General features: G+C 35.3%; 1 protein-coding gene and 1 pseudogene across 2 annotated transcripts in view; one reads left to right on the top strand and one right to left on the bottom strand.

Annotated features, from left to right (window-relative positions):
• Window positions 1-13,997, top strand: part of TYR (tyrosinase) — a 103,509-nt gene that overhangs the window by 26,220 nt on the left and 63,292 nt on the right. Inside the window, exon 3 of one of the 2 annotated variants that reach the window (NM_001082077.1) lies at window positions 3,543-3,690. The exons of the other annotated variant lie outside the window; for it this stretch is intronic. Within the exon in view, the coding sequence (NP_001075546.1) occupies window positions 3,543-3,690 (148 nt within the window). The remainder of the gene's footprint in view (window positions 1-3,542; window positions 3,691-13,997) is intronic. 2 annotated transcript variants of the gene reach the window in all.
• Window positions 825-1,218, bottom strand: LOC100340373 (small ribosomal subunit protein eS24-like; annotated as a pseudogene).

The raw sequence follows: 13,997 nt of genomic DNA on the forward strand, positions 1-13,997 counted from the left end.
AACAGTTAAGAAGTTCTTCTAATTGAGGAAGCATAAAACTAAACAATGCTGAAAAGTCACATACATTTATATCTTTATAGTGATGAGTTTTAATTTTTGCTTCAAAGTTCATATTTCATCATTAGTAAAGTACAAAAACATATCATCAGCTGTTTTCTTTTAAATGACATTTTTTATTCACTTTCCTTTTTTAAGTGCAATTAAAAGTTTATTAAAAATTTTTTTAAAGATTTTATTTATTTGACAGGTAGAGTTACAGACAGTGAGAGAGAGGACAGAGAAAGGTCTTCCTTCCGTTGGTTCACTCCTCCAAATGGCTGCTATGGCCTGCACCCGGTGCTGCACCGATCCGAAGCCAGGAGCCAGGTGCTTCTTCCTGGTCTCCCATGTGGGTGCAGGGCCCAAACACTTGGGCCATCCTCCACTGCCCTCCTGGGCCAGAGCAGAGAGCTGGACTGAAGAGGAGCAACTGGGACTAGAACCCAGCGACCATATGGGATGCTGGCTCTGCAGGCGAAGGATTAATCAAGTGAGCCATGGCGCCTGCCTCCAGAAAAGAAAAAGGACAAACTGCATCTCATTTCACTGACTGCTTTAATGGGCCCTATAAACTTGCAGTAATGGTAAACTATGCAGTTTACATTAAAATCTATGCAGTAACAGCAGACTTACAATAAAACCTCTGGTGAACCTCAAATATAGTTCAAATAAGAGATGCTTGTGAAAATTTTTACAGTTTATTAATTCCCATGAAAAATTCACACATTCAACATAAATAAAGTCACTGCAAAATCTACTCCTTCGGCTGTTATTTAATCTTCAGCTCATTTTTTGCAAGCACCAACTTTGGCCTTGGCAGCTTGCTGGACCTTCTTCACCCTGTTCTTATGCTCCTTTTGCTGTTTTCTTGTGATCTTTTTCTTCTCATACAGGCCATGTTTTGCACATCTGTGTTTGGGCTCTTTTTTCTTAGCATAATCCAAGGAATCATAAATCATGCCAAAGCCCATTGTCTTGCCACCACCAAAATGAGTTAGGAATCCAGATACAAAGATGACATCAGGAGTGGTTTTATACATTTTGTCGAGTTTTTCCCAAATTTCTACATTTGGCACAGTTGCCCTTCCCAGTTTGGAGAACATCAATGACCATTTGTTTCCTCTGCAGTAGTTGGTTAGTCATGAACGTCCTGATCAAGATAGTTACTGTGTCATTCATGATGGCAATGGCCCCTTATGCAGCCCCACTTTCTTAATTTATAATTTTATTTTGTTTCAGCAACAGATTAACATATATATACATATATATATAAAGATTTTAGTTAGTTTATTAATTTTTAAGATAACATCTTGCTTTATTGTTTTGCTTTTTTAATTTTTGTGTAATATTTTGACTTCTTAAATAAATAAATAAATCTTAAAAGAATATAAGACACAGCCAGGTGCCTAACACATATGAATAGGAAGTGTAATAATGGCAATAATATTTGTTGTAGAGTTGCAGTTAAGCAGTGAGGATAAGAAATAAAACAGGGATCAGTTCCAACTTTAACTCTCCATTTGTTCTTTGACCTTAGACCAGTTCTTTGGCATCTCTAAGCATTTGTTATCAAGTCTATAACAATCTAGCCACCTAATTTATAGTATTTATAGTATTTTTCTCAATTTGATATGAATGAATCATATAAACTCTTAGAAAAATGCCTCTATATAGTAACTACCACTAAAATGAATCAGACTTTCCATTGTAATTGTAAACCAAATGATTTAATCACTCACACTTTCAATCATTAATCATTAACTAACCTTCTTTCCAATTGTCTTTTAGAAAACAGGATTTTTATTTTTTGTGTTTTCTTTTTAAAAATCTCTTGTTAATATAAAAAGAACAGATTTCATGTATTTCATTGGTACAATTCAAGGAGATAACCGTAATTTCCTCCTTCTCTTTCTCCCTCCCTCACTGCCCCTCCTTCCTTCCATTTTTTTCTTTGATTTTTTCAAAAACATAATTTCACTCCACTCCATAATCACAGGTTTAGTGCACCAGTAATCATTATATTCAAAGAGTAAAAAATAGAAAGAACACAGTTCCACAAGAGTATAAACAAGGGCTGAAAACAATTAAATCAAAAGATGTTCACTTTAGCCAATGCCTCTCAAAGCAGTATGTATAATGCCTATCCAACAAAGTTGTCTTTTTCAAGAGAATTCAGAGATGAGGGAAGAGCATGTTCTTAAACTAACCTTCCAGAATCATCAGAGGTTGTTATGATCTCCCCAAATGAATAAAGAAACTTAAGAGGAGGGAAAAGCAATCACTAACTAAGGAGACTGTGAATTACAATGGTGGGAGGAAACTAGGCATTAGATATAGAAATCAAGAGCTACATCTGTGATAATGAAGCAGCCAACAGAGTAATTTTTGTTGCATGAAATTAAACCGGGAACTCCCCTGTCCAAATCCTACTGGCCTCACTGTTTTTATCCTAACTTTAATTTAGATCATACTCTTAATCACAACTTCTGTTTTCTGAATATTCTCAATTTTTAAGTTTAATAATAGCACTTAGCCATATTTCCCCAACTTGGTTCCTGCCTACAATTCAACTTTGTTACTTAAACTTCTTTCTGTGGTCCTGTCTCTCCCACCTGTTTGTTTTGTCTGAATGGACTTTGAAATTATATCTTACCCCACCTTTTCCCAAGAGGTATATGAGAGAGAACACAAAATAACAAAAGCTCACATATTATTAATGCCTAATTGATGGACATGAAATTCCTACTCCACCTGCATAACCTTGATAAACTCAGAACTCTGAACCTCAGTTTTATTGCCGTCATAACATCTAATCAACAAGGCTGCTGTTGAAATTGAAGTATGTATGTCACAAAAAAGCAGTTAACACAGTTAATATTAAAATAGCTCTTATTGTAATTATTATTCACATTATTATTAGTCCTGACACAATGAATAGAAACATTTATGGTATTAGTTAAATTTTAAATTGATATTTTGCAAAACCAAACATGGAATTACTTGGTATCCTCAGGACTGTCAATGATGAATTGTAATGAGGGAAGTCAGACATCTTATACTACCTCTGAACCCCTAAGACAAGGTGAAAGGAATTCTCTGGAACTGAAAGCAAGAGTTCATGTAACAGTCTGCAAAGATCTGCTCTAAGTGCTGTTACAAACTGAAGTGAGAATGCCTATCAGGATTATTATAAAATGCTCTATGACTTTTCATTCTCAAAAGGAGTAAAAATAATCAGAAGCTACAGGAGAGAGAGCAAATTGGCTCAGCTTAATTCATTTGATTAATCTATCCATTGTAGCCAAATTAATGCCACTCAATCACACAAAGATTAGTTCAATACTCTCTAGACATCAGAATGTAAGTATTCTATAATGAATTTTATTATTGATTTTATTATTGTGAAACGGGCTTTCAATTGTAGTTTTAAATCAAATGATATAATCACTTAGATTTTCAATTATTACAGAAAACTCTTTCAATTTTCTTTTTTTTACCAACAGGATTTGCTAATCCACTTACTGGGATAGCAGATGCCACTCAAAGCAGCATGCATAATGCTTTGCATATGTATATGAATGGAACGATGTCCCAGGTACAGGGATCTGCCAATGATCCCATTTTTCTCCTTCACCATGCGTTTGTTGACAGGTTGGTTGACACTGCTTTATAGATTGTGTGCCTATTGGATTTAAATGCAGCAGATGTATGTAAAATATGACTGTAGTTATCACATAAAAAGAGTTATGGTCTATGATCACAGATCAGATTCTTTCAGAAAAAGACACTGAACAAGGATTTTAGATGCAAATATTTTGTAAAAGAGGTATGTCATTATAAAGAAAGTAGGGGGTGGGTAGGGTAAGATAAGAAAAGGGTAAAAGCCAAATAAGAATTTAATTTCAGTTAAAGTCTCAGACTCAGCCAGATCTTGGTAGACATTGGCATTTACCTCAGTTTGCCCTATCTGAAAGCAAAGGATATGAATTCCATACTAAATATCCATTGACTATAATTTGTCCTCTGATGTGGATGGACAATGCCTAGAAACCTGTCTGATTGTAGATAAAGTGTGCGGCTCCAGTGCCCAAGGTCAGCCTTCTGAATGGTTGTAAGGGCATGCAGTTAAGAGTAAAGCACATAGAAGCAGGAAAGAAAGCACACAGAGCTAGCACAAGAGCTAAGACCATCTGAGTTAGGACATACCTGCTATATTTATCATCAATATGTACTTGTTTCTCTCTGTCAACTTTATTATTACATACCATCTTTTATACCTCAGACCCTCATATAATAGCAAGTACAGTCCTTGATCACTCCCATTGGCTTGAGCAATATATGACCAGTTCTCCAGACACAGGGTTGTATGGTTCAACTGTCCAATTTACAATTTAATGTGACTTAATTATAATGGAGCTTTATTCATCTTGTTAATCCTGTTCTATTAGTTGTGTTATTACAACTTAACCATATCGGGTTTTAGGTTTACTGATGGTAGCAGAAAAGAAAGTAACAGAGGAAGGTTAGCTATTTGTTTCTTGAATTCTTCAAAAGGAGAGAGGAAAATCATGACAGGTTAATGCTGTAGAGCTCTTTATTTGCTCACTGTAAAGTAATTTTTTCACACCAGATAATGAACACAGAGCAAGATTTATATCTGCTTTAAGGCACTTTGGTAAATACAACAACACTATCTTCCCTATTCTATTAAAATCATAATTCAGATTTATTCAGTTATTTTTAATGTTTATGTATTTTATTTGTTTGAAAGGCAAAGAAACTGATAGAGAGGGCTGGGGAAGATATCTTCCATACACTAATTCACTCCTCAGATGCTCACAGCATTCCAAGCTGGACCACACCAAAGTCAGGAGCCCTGAATTCAATCTGAGTTTCCCACATGGATGGCAGGGATCCAAGTACTTGAGTTATCTCCTTTTTCCTTCCAGGATACACAATCAGAGGGAAGCTGAAATTAGAGATAGATCTGGAACTTGAACCTCAGCACTCTGATATGGAATGTGGCATCATATTAACTGCCAACCTAATATTCCACTCTGATTTTTAATATTTAATTGGCTTCAGGGAAACTCTCATGCAATGAAAATTAACTAACATCTCATGCCAAGTTTTATTCAGAAACCAGTTTTTAAGAACATGTATAAGCTCCAAAATTATGATAGCAATACAAGATTATAATCATCTACACACATATATAAGGGAAGAAGGAAGGTTGAAAAATAAATATTACCAGAAAAGATAAATTGAGTCCTTTAAAATAATTATTCTTATATGCTTTTGTCCTCATGAATTTTTGAAATACTTATTATCATTTGAAAGGCAGTGATAAAGAGAGGCAAAGACTGAGAGAGAGAGAATGAGAGAGAACAACCAATCTTCCATCTACTGATTCACTCCTCAAATACCTGGAGTTTGCAGCTCCATCCAGGTCTCCCAAATGGGTGACAGGGACTCATCATCTCTGCTCCCAAGGCATATTTGCAGGGAACTGAATTAGCAGTAAATTAGCCAGGACTTGAACCAGCACTCCTATAAAGCATGCAGACATCCCAAGTGGTGACTTAGCTATGTCACAATGCCAGCCTCAAGTTCTCATGAATGCTTGAGATTTTAAAAACTCTACAACTCTAATATATATATAATCACTTGAAGTCCACTAAAAATCTATTAGAACTGATAAATGAATTCATTAATGTCAAGTAATGCTTCCATATACTAATAATGAATTATATTAATAAGAAAGTATGAAAAAATCTCATTTACAATGGCATCAAAAATAAAATACACATAAGAAAACATTAAAAAGGAAGTAAAAACTATCAAACAGTGTGAAATAAATTACAGATAACACAAATAAGTAGATATTCCTTATACAATGGTTAGAATTAATGTTGTTAAAATACTGATACTACCCAAAGCAGCCTACAGATTCAGTTCAATCCCTATAAATATTCAAATGTCATTCTTCACAGAAAGAGAAAAATAGCTCTAAAATTCACATGGGAATTTACAAAGACCCTGAATAATCAAAACTATATCCAGCAAAAAGAACAACATTCCTTATTTCAAGATGCATGAGCTGGGTGGTACTAATGCCATCTTACATGTTAAAGTGATCATATTAAGTGCGTAATTATCATATAGATAGGATAAAGTGTCAAGGGGATCAAAAAATAAGACCAAGTGTCTGGTAATAACAATAGATAGAATTAAAAAGGAGAGAATGTTCCAACATGGGAAGCAGTCCGCACAGCAGACTCATAGAAAGATAAATGCCCTAAACAGCACTCTGACCTCAGAATCAGCCCTCAAAGCATTTGGATCTGGCTGAAAAGTCCATGAGAGCATTTCAGGCAGGGAAAGCCAAGACACTGAGGCAAAAAATGTTCTACATGAAGGATCTATGTGAATGAGACCCCAGTGGAAAGAGGTCATCAAAGAAGGATGTACTTTTCTCTGAAAGGAAGAGAGAACTTCCACTTTGCTTATGGCCCTGTCTAAATACTGACAGATTTTGTGAATTAAAAGTCTTTCATAGTCTTGGCAGCTCATGACAAGAGCCTCGGGTGATCACTGACATCATAAATAAGAGTGTTAATTGTTAAATTAACAACAGGATTCACTGTGAACTTACTCCCCATGTAGGACTTCTGTCCTTAATGAGTTGTACTATGAGAATTAACTGTAAAACTTGTTTTCAAACAGTACTTTGTACTTTGTGTGTGTGTGTGTGCAAATTGTTGAAATCTTTACTTAGTATAGAGTTGGTCTTCTGTATATAAAGTGAATTAAAAATGAATCTTTGGATCAGCATAGCTCCAGCCATAGCGGCCATTTGTGGGGTGAACCAATGGAAGGAAGACCTTTATCTCTGTCTCTCTCTCTCACTGTCTAACTCTATCTGTCAAATAAATTAAAAAAAAAATGAATCTTAATAAAGAAAGGGATGGGAGGAAGAACCACTATATTCCTAAAGCTGTACCTATGAAATTTGTATTCTTTAAATAAAAGCTCTATTTTTTTCTCTTTTTTAAAATTTTTAATTTTTTTAACTTTTATTTAATGAATATAAATTTCCGAAGTACAGCTTATGGATTACAATAGCTTTTCCCCCCCATAACTTCCCTCCCACTGGCAACTCTCCTGCTCCCTCTTCCCTTCCATTCGCATCAAGATTCATTTTCAATTATCTTTATATACAGAAGATCAATTTAGCATATATTAAGTAAAGATTTCAACAGTTTGCACCCACACAGACACAAACTGCAAAATACTGTTTGAGTACTAGTTATAGCATTAATTCACATTGTACAACACATTAAGGATAGAGATCCTACATGAGGAGTAAGTGCACAGTGACTCCTCTTGTTGACTTAGCAAATTGACACTCTTGTTTATGGTGTCAGTAATCACTCTAGTCTCTTGTCATGAGTTGCCAAGGCTATGGAGGCCTTTTGAATTCGCTGACTCTGATCTTATTTAGACAAGGTCATAGTCAAAGTGGAAGTTCTCTCCTCCCTTCAGAGAAAGGTACCTCCTTCTTTGATGGCCCGTTCTTTCTACAGGGATCTCACTTGCAGAGATCTTTCATATAAGTCTTTTTTTTTTTTTTTTTTTTTTTTGCAAATGCCTTAAGGGCTGATTCTGAGGCCAGAGAGCTGTTTAAGACATCTGCCATTCTATGAGTCTGCTGTATATCCTGCTTCCCACATTGGATCGTTCTCTCCCTATAAAAGCTTTCTTAAAAAATAAGATGATACTAATATAAAAACACATTGAAAATGGAACAGAATATAAAGTCCAGAAGACAATCCAAGATTTTATAATCAATTGCTTTTGTCAAAAGTGTTACAAATACACAAATGTAGAAAGAATTTCTCCGTAATAAATTTTGGAGATCTTTCTCCTTCCTGTTCTTCAATGTTTATATATATATTTTTTTTTGCTCAAATTTGTAAAGCTTTTGCTGTTACTTCTTTAAAAATCTTTCCACCTATGTTTCCCCTCTCTTAAAATTTTTTCATGAAGATGTATAATTAAAAAAATTCTTTACTGATGCTATCTCATAAATCTGGTAAGTTTTCTTTTTCATTTTCCTCCATTTGTCTCTTTTAACTATATTTTCCACTGCGCTGTCATCAAGTTGCAAATACTTTCTTCTACTAATAAGTTATGATAGCAGTGCTCTTTATTGCCTTTGGCATTTCATCCATTTTATTTTCCAGCTCCAGAAATTATGTTTCTTTTTTCCCCCTACAATGTAAAACTGGTCATTTATTGCTTTCATGATGTTATGGATTTGTTTCTCTATGTTTTCTTAGGTTCATGAGTTTCCTTAAAATATTTATAGTGAGTTTGTTTCAGGAAGTTTGTATTTCTCCATTTGGAGTCAATTACTGGGAGATTATCTTGTTCTTTTGGTAGTGTTATATCTTTTTGTTCTTTTATGTTTCTTGTTGCCTTATGTTGATGTCTGTACATTTGAAAAATGAGCTACCTGTTTCAGTATTTTCAGATTGGCTTTGTGTCAGAAAGTTCTTCATCAGGCAGCCCATCCAGAAATGCTGGGGATGCCATCTAGTGTGGTCCAAGTGGGGTTTTTTTGCAAGAGTCTTTGGGCAGGCTGGATCTGCTTGGTTGGATGTAAAGCCTTAGGCCTTAAGGGAAAGCCTGGTACTGGTACTGAAAGAAATACAAAACCCAGAGAAACTAAGCCTGCCTGATGCCAGAACTGGTCTGGAGCTTGGGTCTGATCAAGTCAGCTTAGATTTAGGTAGTCCCAGAGACCAAGTCTACTGGGAATTTCTGGATCTGGGCTAGTAGATCCTTTTGGCACTGGTTTGAGCTGAGAGGTTCAGTGCATGGATAGCAACCTGGAGCCTGGGGCTGTGAAGGTAGGCCAAGTGTTGGATGAACTGTACTGTAGTGATACAGCAGTGTACTGTAGTGATGAACTGTTACTGTAGTGATAGACCTGTTAATTGGGTCTGCTTGTGCCAACCCTGTGACTAGGGCTATGGTGATCATGTTGATGATAAAGCATGCCTGAAGCCTGGGGCCATGCACATTTTACTAGGGCAGACAAAGTCTTAGAGTATGATGCAAGGTCCTTTACTACTTCTTTTTCATTCCTCTACTCAGAGGGTATCTTTCTAAATGATGCTGTATAAGAATGGTGACAGATGATGTGGTTTGTGTAAAACTATTCTTCTTACCCTCCTTAATGCATTATTACTTTCATCTGTGCTGTATACGGGTGTTATGGTCTCTCACTTGGATTCTTAGAACTTGTGAAGGTATTTTCATGTGTAGATTAATATTTGCATTGATGTCTCTATGGAGGACAAGTGCTGGAGAGTTCTACTTGCCATCTTGCTGATATTGCCTCTTAAATCTTTTGCAAATCGTTTTTTTTTTTTTAACTTTTATTTAATGAATATAAAGCAAATCTTTTTTAAAACTCATTTGATATGGAGAGAGACAGAGAGAAAGAGAGATATTCCATCCACTGAGTACCCCCCATCACCACCAAAAAAAAAAAAAAAAAATGCCTACAATATCCAGGGCAGGTGGGGCTAAATTGTGGGGATCAGAAGGCAATCCAGGTTTCCCACAAGAGTGTCAGGGACCCAATTACTTGAACTAACACAACTTCCTTCCAGGATCTGTATTTCTATGAACTGTAATTTCCATAAGCCATTTCCAGAAATCAGGAAATAGAGCCATGTGTTGAAGCAATGTGGGACATGTTGTGACTGGTGTCTTAATGGCTAGGCTGAACACTTGCCCCCATTTTGCTCAAGTCTTACAAAGGCAAAATTTAATACTGATTCAATGCTATGAACATGTTTTTAAATTTTATCATGTTACTAAACCATCAGACTTGTCTCTAGGCACTGAGGAAACTGAATAATGAGACAGAATCACTGGTCTGAAAAAGCTGGGTCTCAAGGGAAATATGAGCAGATAAGCAACTATTGTGTATTATGATTCATGCACAATCAGGTAGGAAACACTTGGAAAACTGCATAAGAATAATGATATATGCGCTGATCCATGAAGAGTTCCAAATATAAAAGATAAAAATATGCATGAGAAGCCCAGCCCCTGGCTCACTGAAACAAGTAACACTGGAAATATTAACTGAGAAAGAAAATGGACGTTTGGTGTCTAAAACAAGGAAACAGAGTTCAAGACTTACATGCAGACAAAGAATAGGATTCCAGGGTTCCATTAATCTGCAATCAAAATATACTACTCCTGGACACTCATGCTAATTCTGATTCTCTGTACTAATTTGAAGTACAATATATTAATAATGTACAATATATTAATATTCAATTTAATATAATAATTTATACAGATAAATATATTTAGTATTTACTATTTGGGGATACTTTAAGAGGTTTGGGAAAAATGCGTACTATCATTTAATTCCATTTCCGTGAACTTTTTGAAGTACCCTCATAAATTTTGCATAATTGTAAATCTCTTTACAAGTTTTATTTCACATAATCATCATGCATAAGTTGGTAATATGGGTTCTACATTATTTTACTTCTATGTTGAAAAAGAACAGTGGAGAAGTTCAATAATGTGCTCCAAATTAGATAACCAGCAAAGCGCGCAGGTAGGAGGAAATAATGTGATCGCCTACAAAGCCGTATTCTTGATGACTGTGGATAATTTCTTGCAGTCTCAAAAGATCAATGTGCTGCCAACTGCTGTATCAGAAAAGATTCATTCACTCATAAAACATTTTAAGTTCTGATTATATTTGAGATACCATGCTAGATATTATGTCTTTTTATTTATTAGGATGGATTAAAATGCCTGATTTCTAAAACTTACAGTCCATTAGAGGAGGCAGAATATAATAGCAATAATCACAGCAATATGGTATTGCCTCGATAAGACGTATGAGGGGTATATAAATCAAAGAAGAGGAAAGAATACCTCTGCTCTGAGAATTAGGAAATGCTTTCTAGCAAAGACTATGATTGGGTTGATTTTTGAATGATGAGGAGAATTTGCAGATGGAAAGGGACTGTGTATTATACTTAGGGAACAAATAAGGCAAAATATAAAATGGAAGCAGACACATTGAAGAAACTATAAAGTGTTCAGTTAGGCTGGGAATCAGGTTCCCAGCAGCAAATAGAGGGAACGATAAAATGAGACTTAAAGGGCCTGATACTCTACTGGCCTCTGGCTTTTTTGTTTGTTTTTAAATATATATAAAGAAAAATTGGGGGGGAATTATCTAAAACTTATTCCAGCACTACAAAAAATTTAAAAAATTCAAAAGTGAAGGAATGAACAAAATAAGAGAAGTCTCACTCTTCTGATATGTTCCAGTGTTTGCAGAGAAAATATGCTTTATACACACTAAAGAATTCCATTTCTGTTTGATTCTGTATATTTCTAATTATTAATGTATTCCAAAACTATTTATACATCAGTCCATGTAGATGTTTCTCATTCCTTGATGGGCATTTTTTTCTGCCTTTTTTTTTCTATTTCTTTACTGATTATATTTACATGACTTGCCTGTCAATAACAGTAGAACTATCTGCATACCCATAAACAGCAAATTAACCATATCTGCCACCTTACACTCTCACTCACTAACTATTAACAAATTTATCAATTTTTTACTCTGGAAAGTAGGAAAATATTCATTTGAATGTATTTATTTTCTACACATCATAGTTTAGTTATATTTGTTTCCATAAACCTGTTTACATCTTTTTATTTTATATTATTTTTTTAAAATTTTAATTAACATAATACCTGTACATTTTTGTGAGGTACAGTGCATTATACTTTATATTAAATTTATTTGCCTTTTTATTACTGAATCATAATGGATAATTTTTTAAAAAATTGCCATAAATATTACAAGTATTTTCTCCAGTTGTGTATTATGTTTAAAGTTTTTTATTTATTTACTATTTATTAATTTTAATATTTGAAAGGCAGAGTGACAGGGAGAGAAAGAGGGAGGGACAGGCGGCATACTGCTCCACTCTTCAAATGCCCACCAACAGCCACGGCAGAGCCAAGCTGAAATCAGGAACCAGGAACTCCTTGAGGGTCTCACGTGAGGGTGGAAACTTACAGGTGAAGTACTTGGGTCATTATCTGCTGCCTGCCAGGCACATTAGCAGGAATCTTGATCAAAAGTGAATAGTAGCTGGGGCTCAAACCAGTGCTCAGGTATGAGATGCAAACATCCCAAGTGGTGGCTTAACCTGATAAGCCATAATGCTCATTCCTCTTTTAAAGTTTTAGTGTTATTTTTCTTGCTATTCAACTTTTTATAAACTCTCTTTTATTAAAACATTTGTTCCTGGATTCATGGTCTTTAACTTTATGCTTTTTAGTGTTCTCTGCAAAAAGAATGACGTGGTTTAAATCTCCAAGATCCCTTCTGACCTTTACAACACTCTAGATCATATCTTGCTGAAGAAAACCAGTGGATTGCATTAGTACAGTTGCAGGTCTTTAGCAAACTTTTTTTAGTGAAATTAATTATGCTTTGGTTACTATTTATAAGTAAGTGACAGATAAGTCTAAGTTAATGAATTCTTCTTTATTCATAGCAATGTTTGACAAGAGATTCTAACCTGTTCTCAAGTTTGTTAAGAACTTTCTGACAAGCAAAAGGGGTTGAAGAGTGATCACCCTGGAAAAAAAAAAAAAAAGACCAGGTTGGAGTAGAAGTAAAACTGATATCTTTAAACACCCTCCAGCTTGGATGGTGGGGAGGATATTGAATGAATGAAAAGTAAGTCTTTCAGCAGCTACTAAGTGCCAAGTCTTGTGCTTAGGGCTTTCTCACACGTTATTTCAATGGATGTTATGTTCCACAAGAAGGAATGTCTGAATCCCAAACTTTAATTACTTTCATACGTGCACTCATCCACCCTATGTATTCCCATCATATTATACTCTGCTTACTAGTCTGCTTTCTTAACATTGCTTCCTGTTAATCCTGCACAGACTATATCAGATTCCACTGCTAGGAACTAGCAGAGTGACAAGACAATGTCCAACAAGTATTTAAGCAACTTACAGTGTTTATTCAATTATTCACTTAATTTTGTAGGTTTTTAAAAATTTATCTTCACTTTATTTGAGACACAGAAAAACAGAGAGACAGAGAGGGACAGAGAAAGACCCAGAGGGAGACAGAGACAGAATGCCAAGGACTAGGCCAGGCCACAACCAGGAGTCCAGAACCCAATCTGGATTTCCAACATGGTGTGAGGCACACAAGTACTTGAGTCGTCAACTGCTACCTCCTTTGGTATGCATTACAGAGATCTGTATCAAAAGCAGCATAACCGGGACTCAAATCAGGCACTCTGATATAGGATACAGACATCCCAAGTAGCATCTTACCCACATGCCAAATGCCCACCCCATCACCATTCATTTATTCCTATATATTTGACAGATTTGTTCATGAATTTATTTAGCAAATAACTAGTGAGCATCCACAATTATACTAAGCAATGAAAATACACAAGTAGCAGTGAATAAAATAAATTCAAATGCCTGCTCTCATTGTTATTATTTCATTACAATCTCACAATAACTACATGTGACCATGTTCCAATTTCCACAGTTGAGAAAACTGCAGCAAAAGAAACAAACTCACATTCCTATACATAGACATTAAAAGATGACACCAACTTATGGACCCAGATCCTTTAAGCACTTCTCACTACATCATTCAGCCTTCTGCCATAAATAATATAAAAATCCTTTATTAAAATAAAGAACATGAAGAGACCCAGGTTCAATACTTTTCTGAAGAGAATAAAGATATCTTATTATTTCTTTGAAGTTTAGTGTCCAGGCAAAAATGACCACAAATGATTTCTTTGGCTCTTGGATGGGAGGCCTTGAGTGAAGGGGATTATTTGGAC

This window comes from Oryctolagus cuniculus, chromosome 1 (genome assembly GCF_964237555.1).
Source record: "Oryctolagus cuniculus chromosome 1, mOryCun1.1, whole genome shotgun sequence".
In the NCBI taxonomy this organism is placed as follows: Eukaryota; Metazoa; Chordata; class Mammalia; order Lagomorpha; family Leporidae; genus Oryctolagus; species Oryctolagus cuniculus.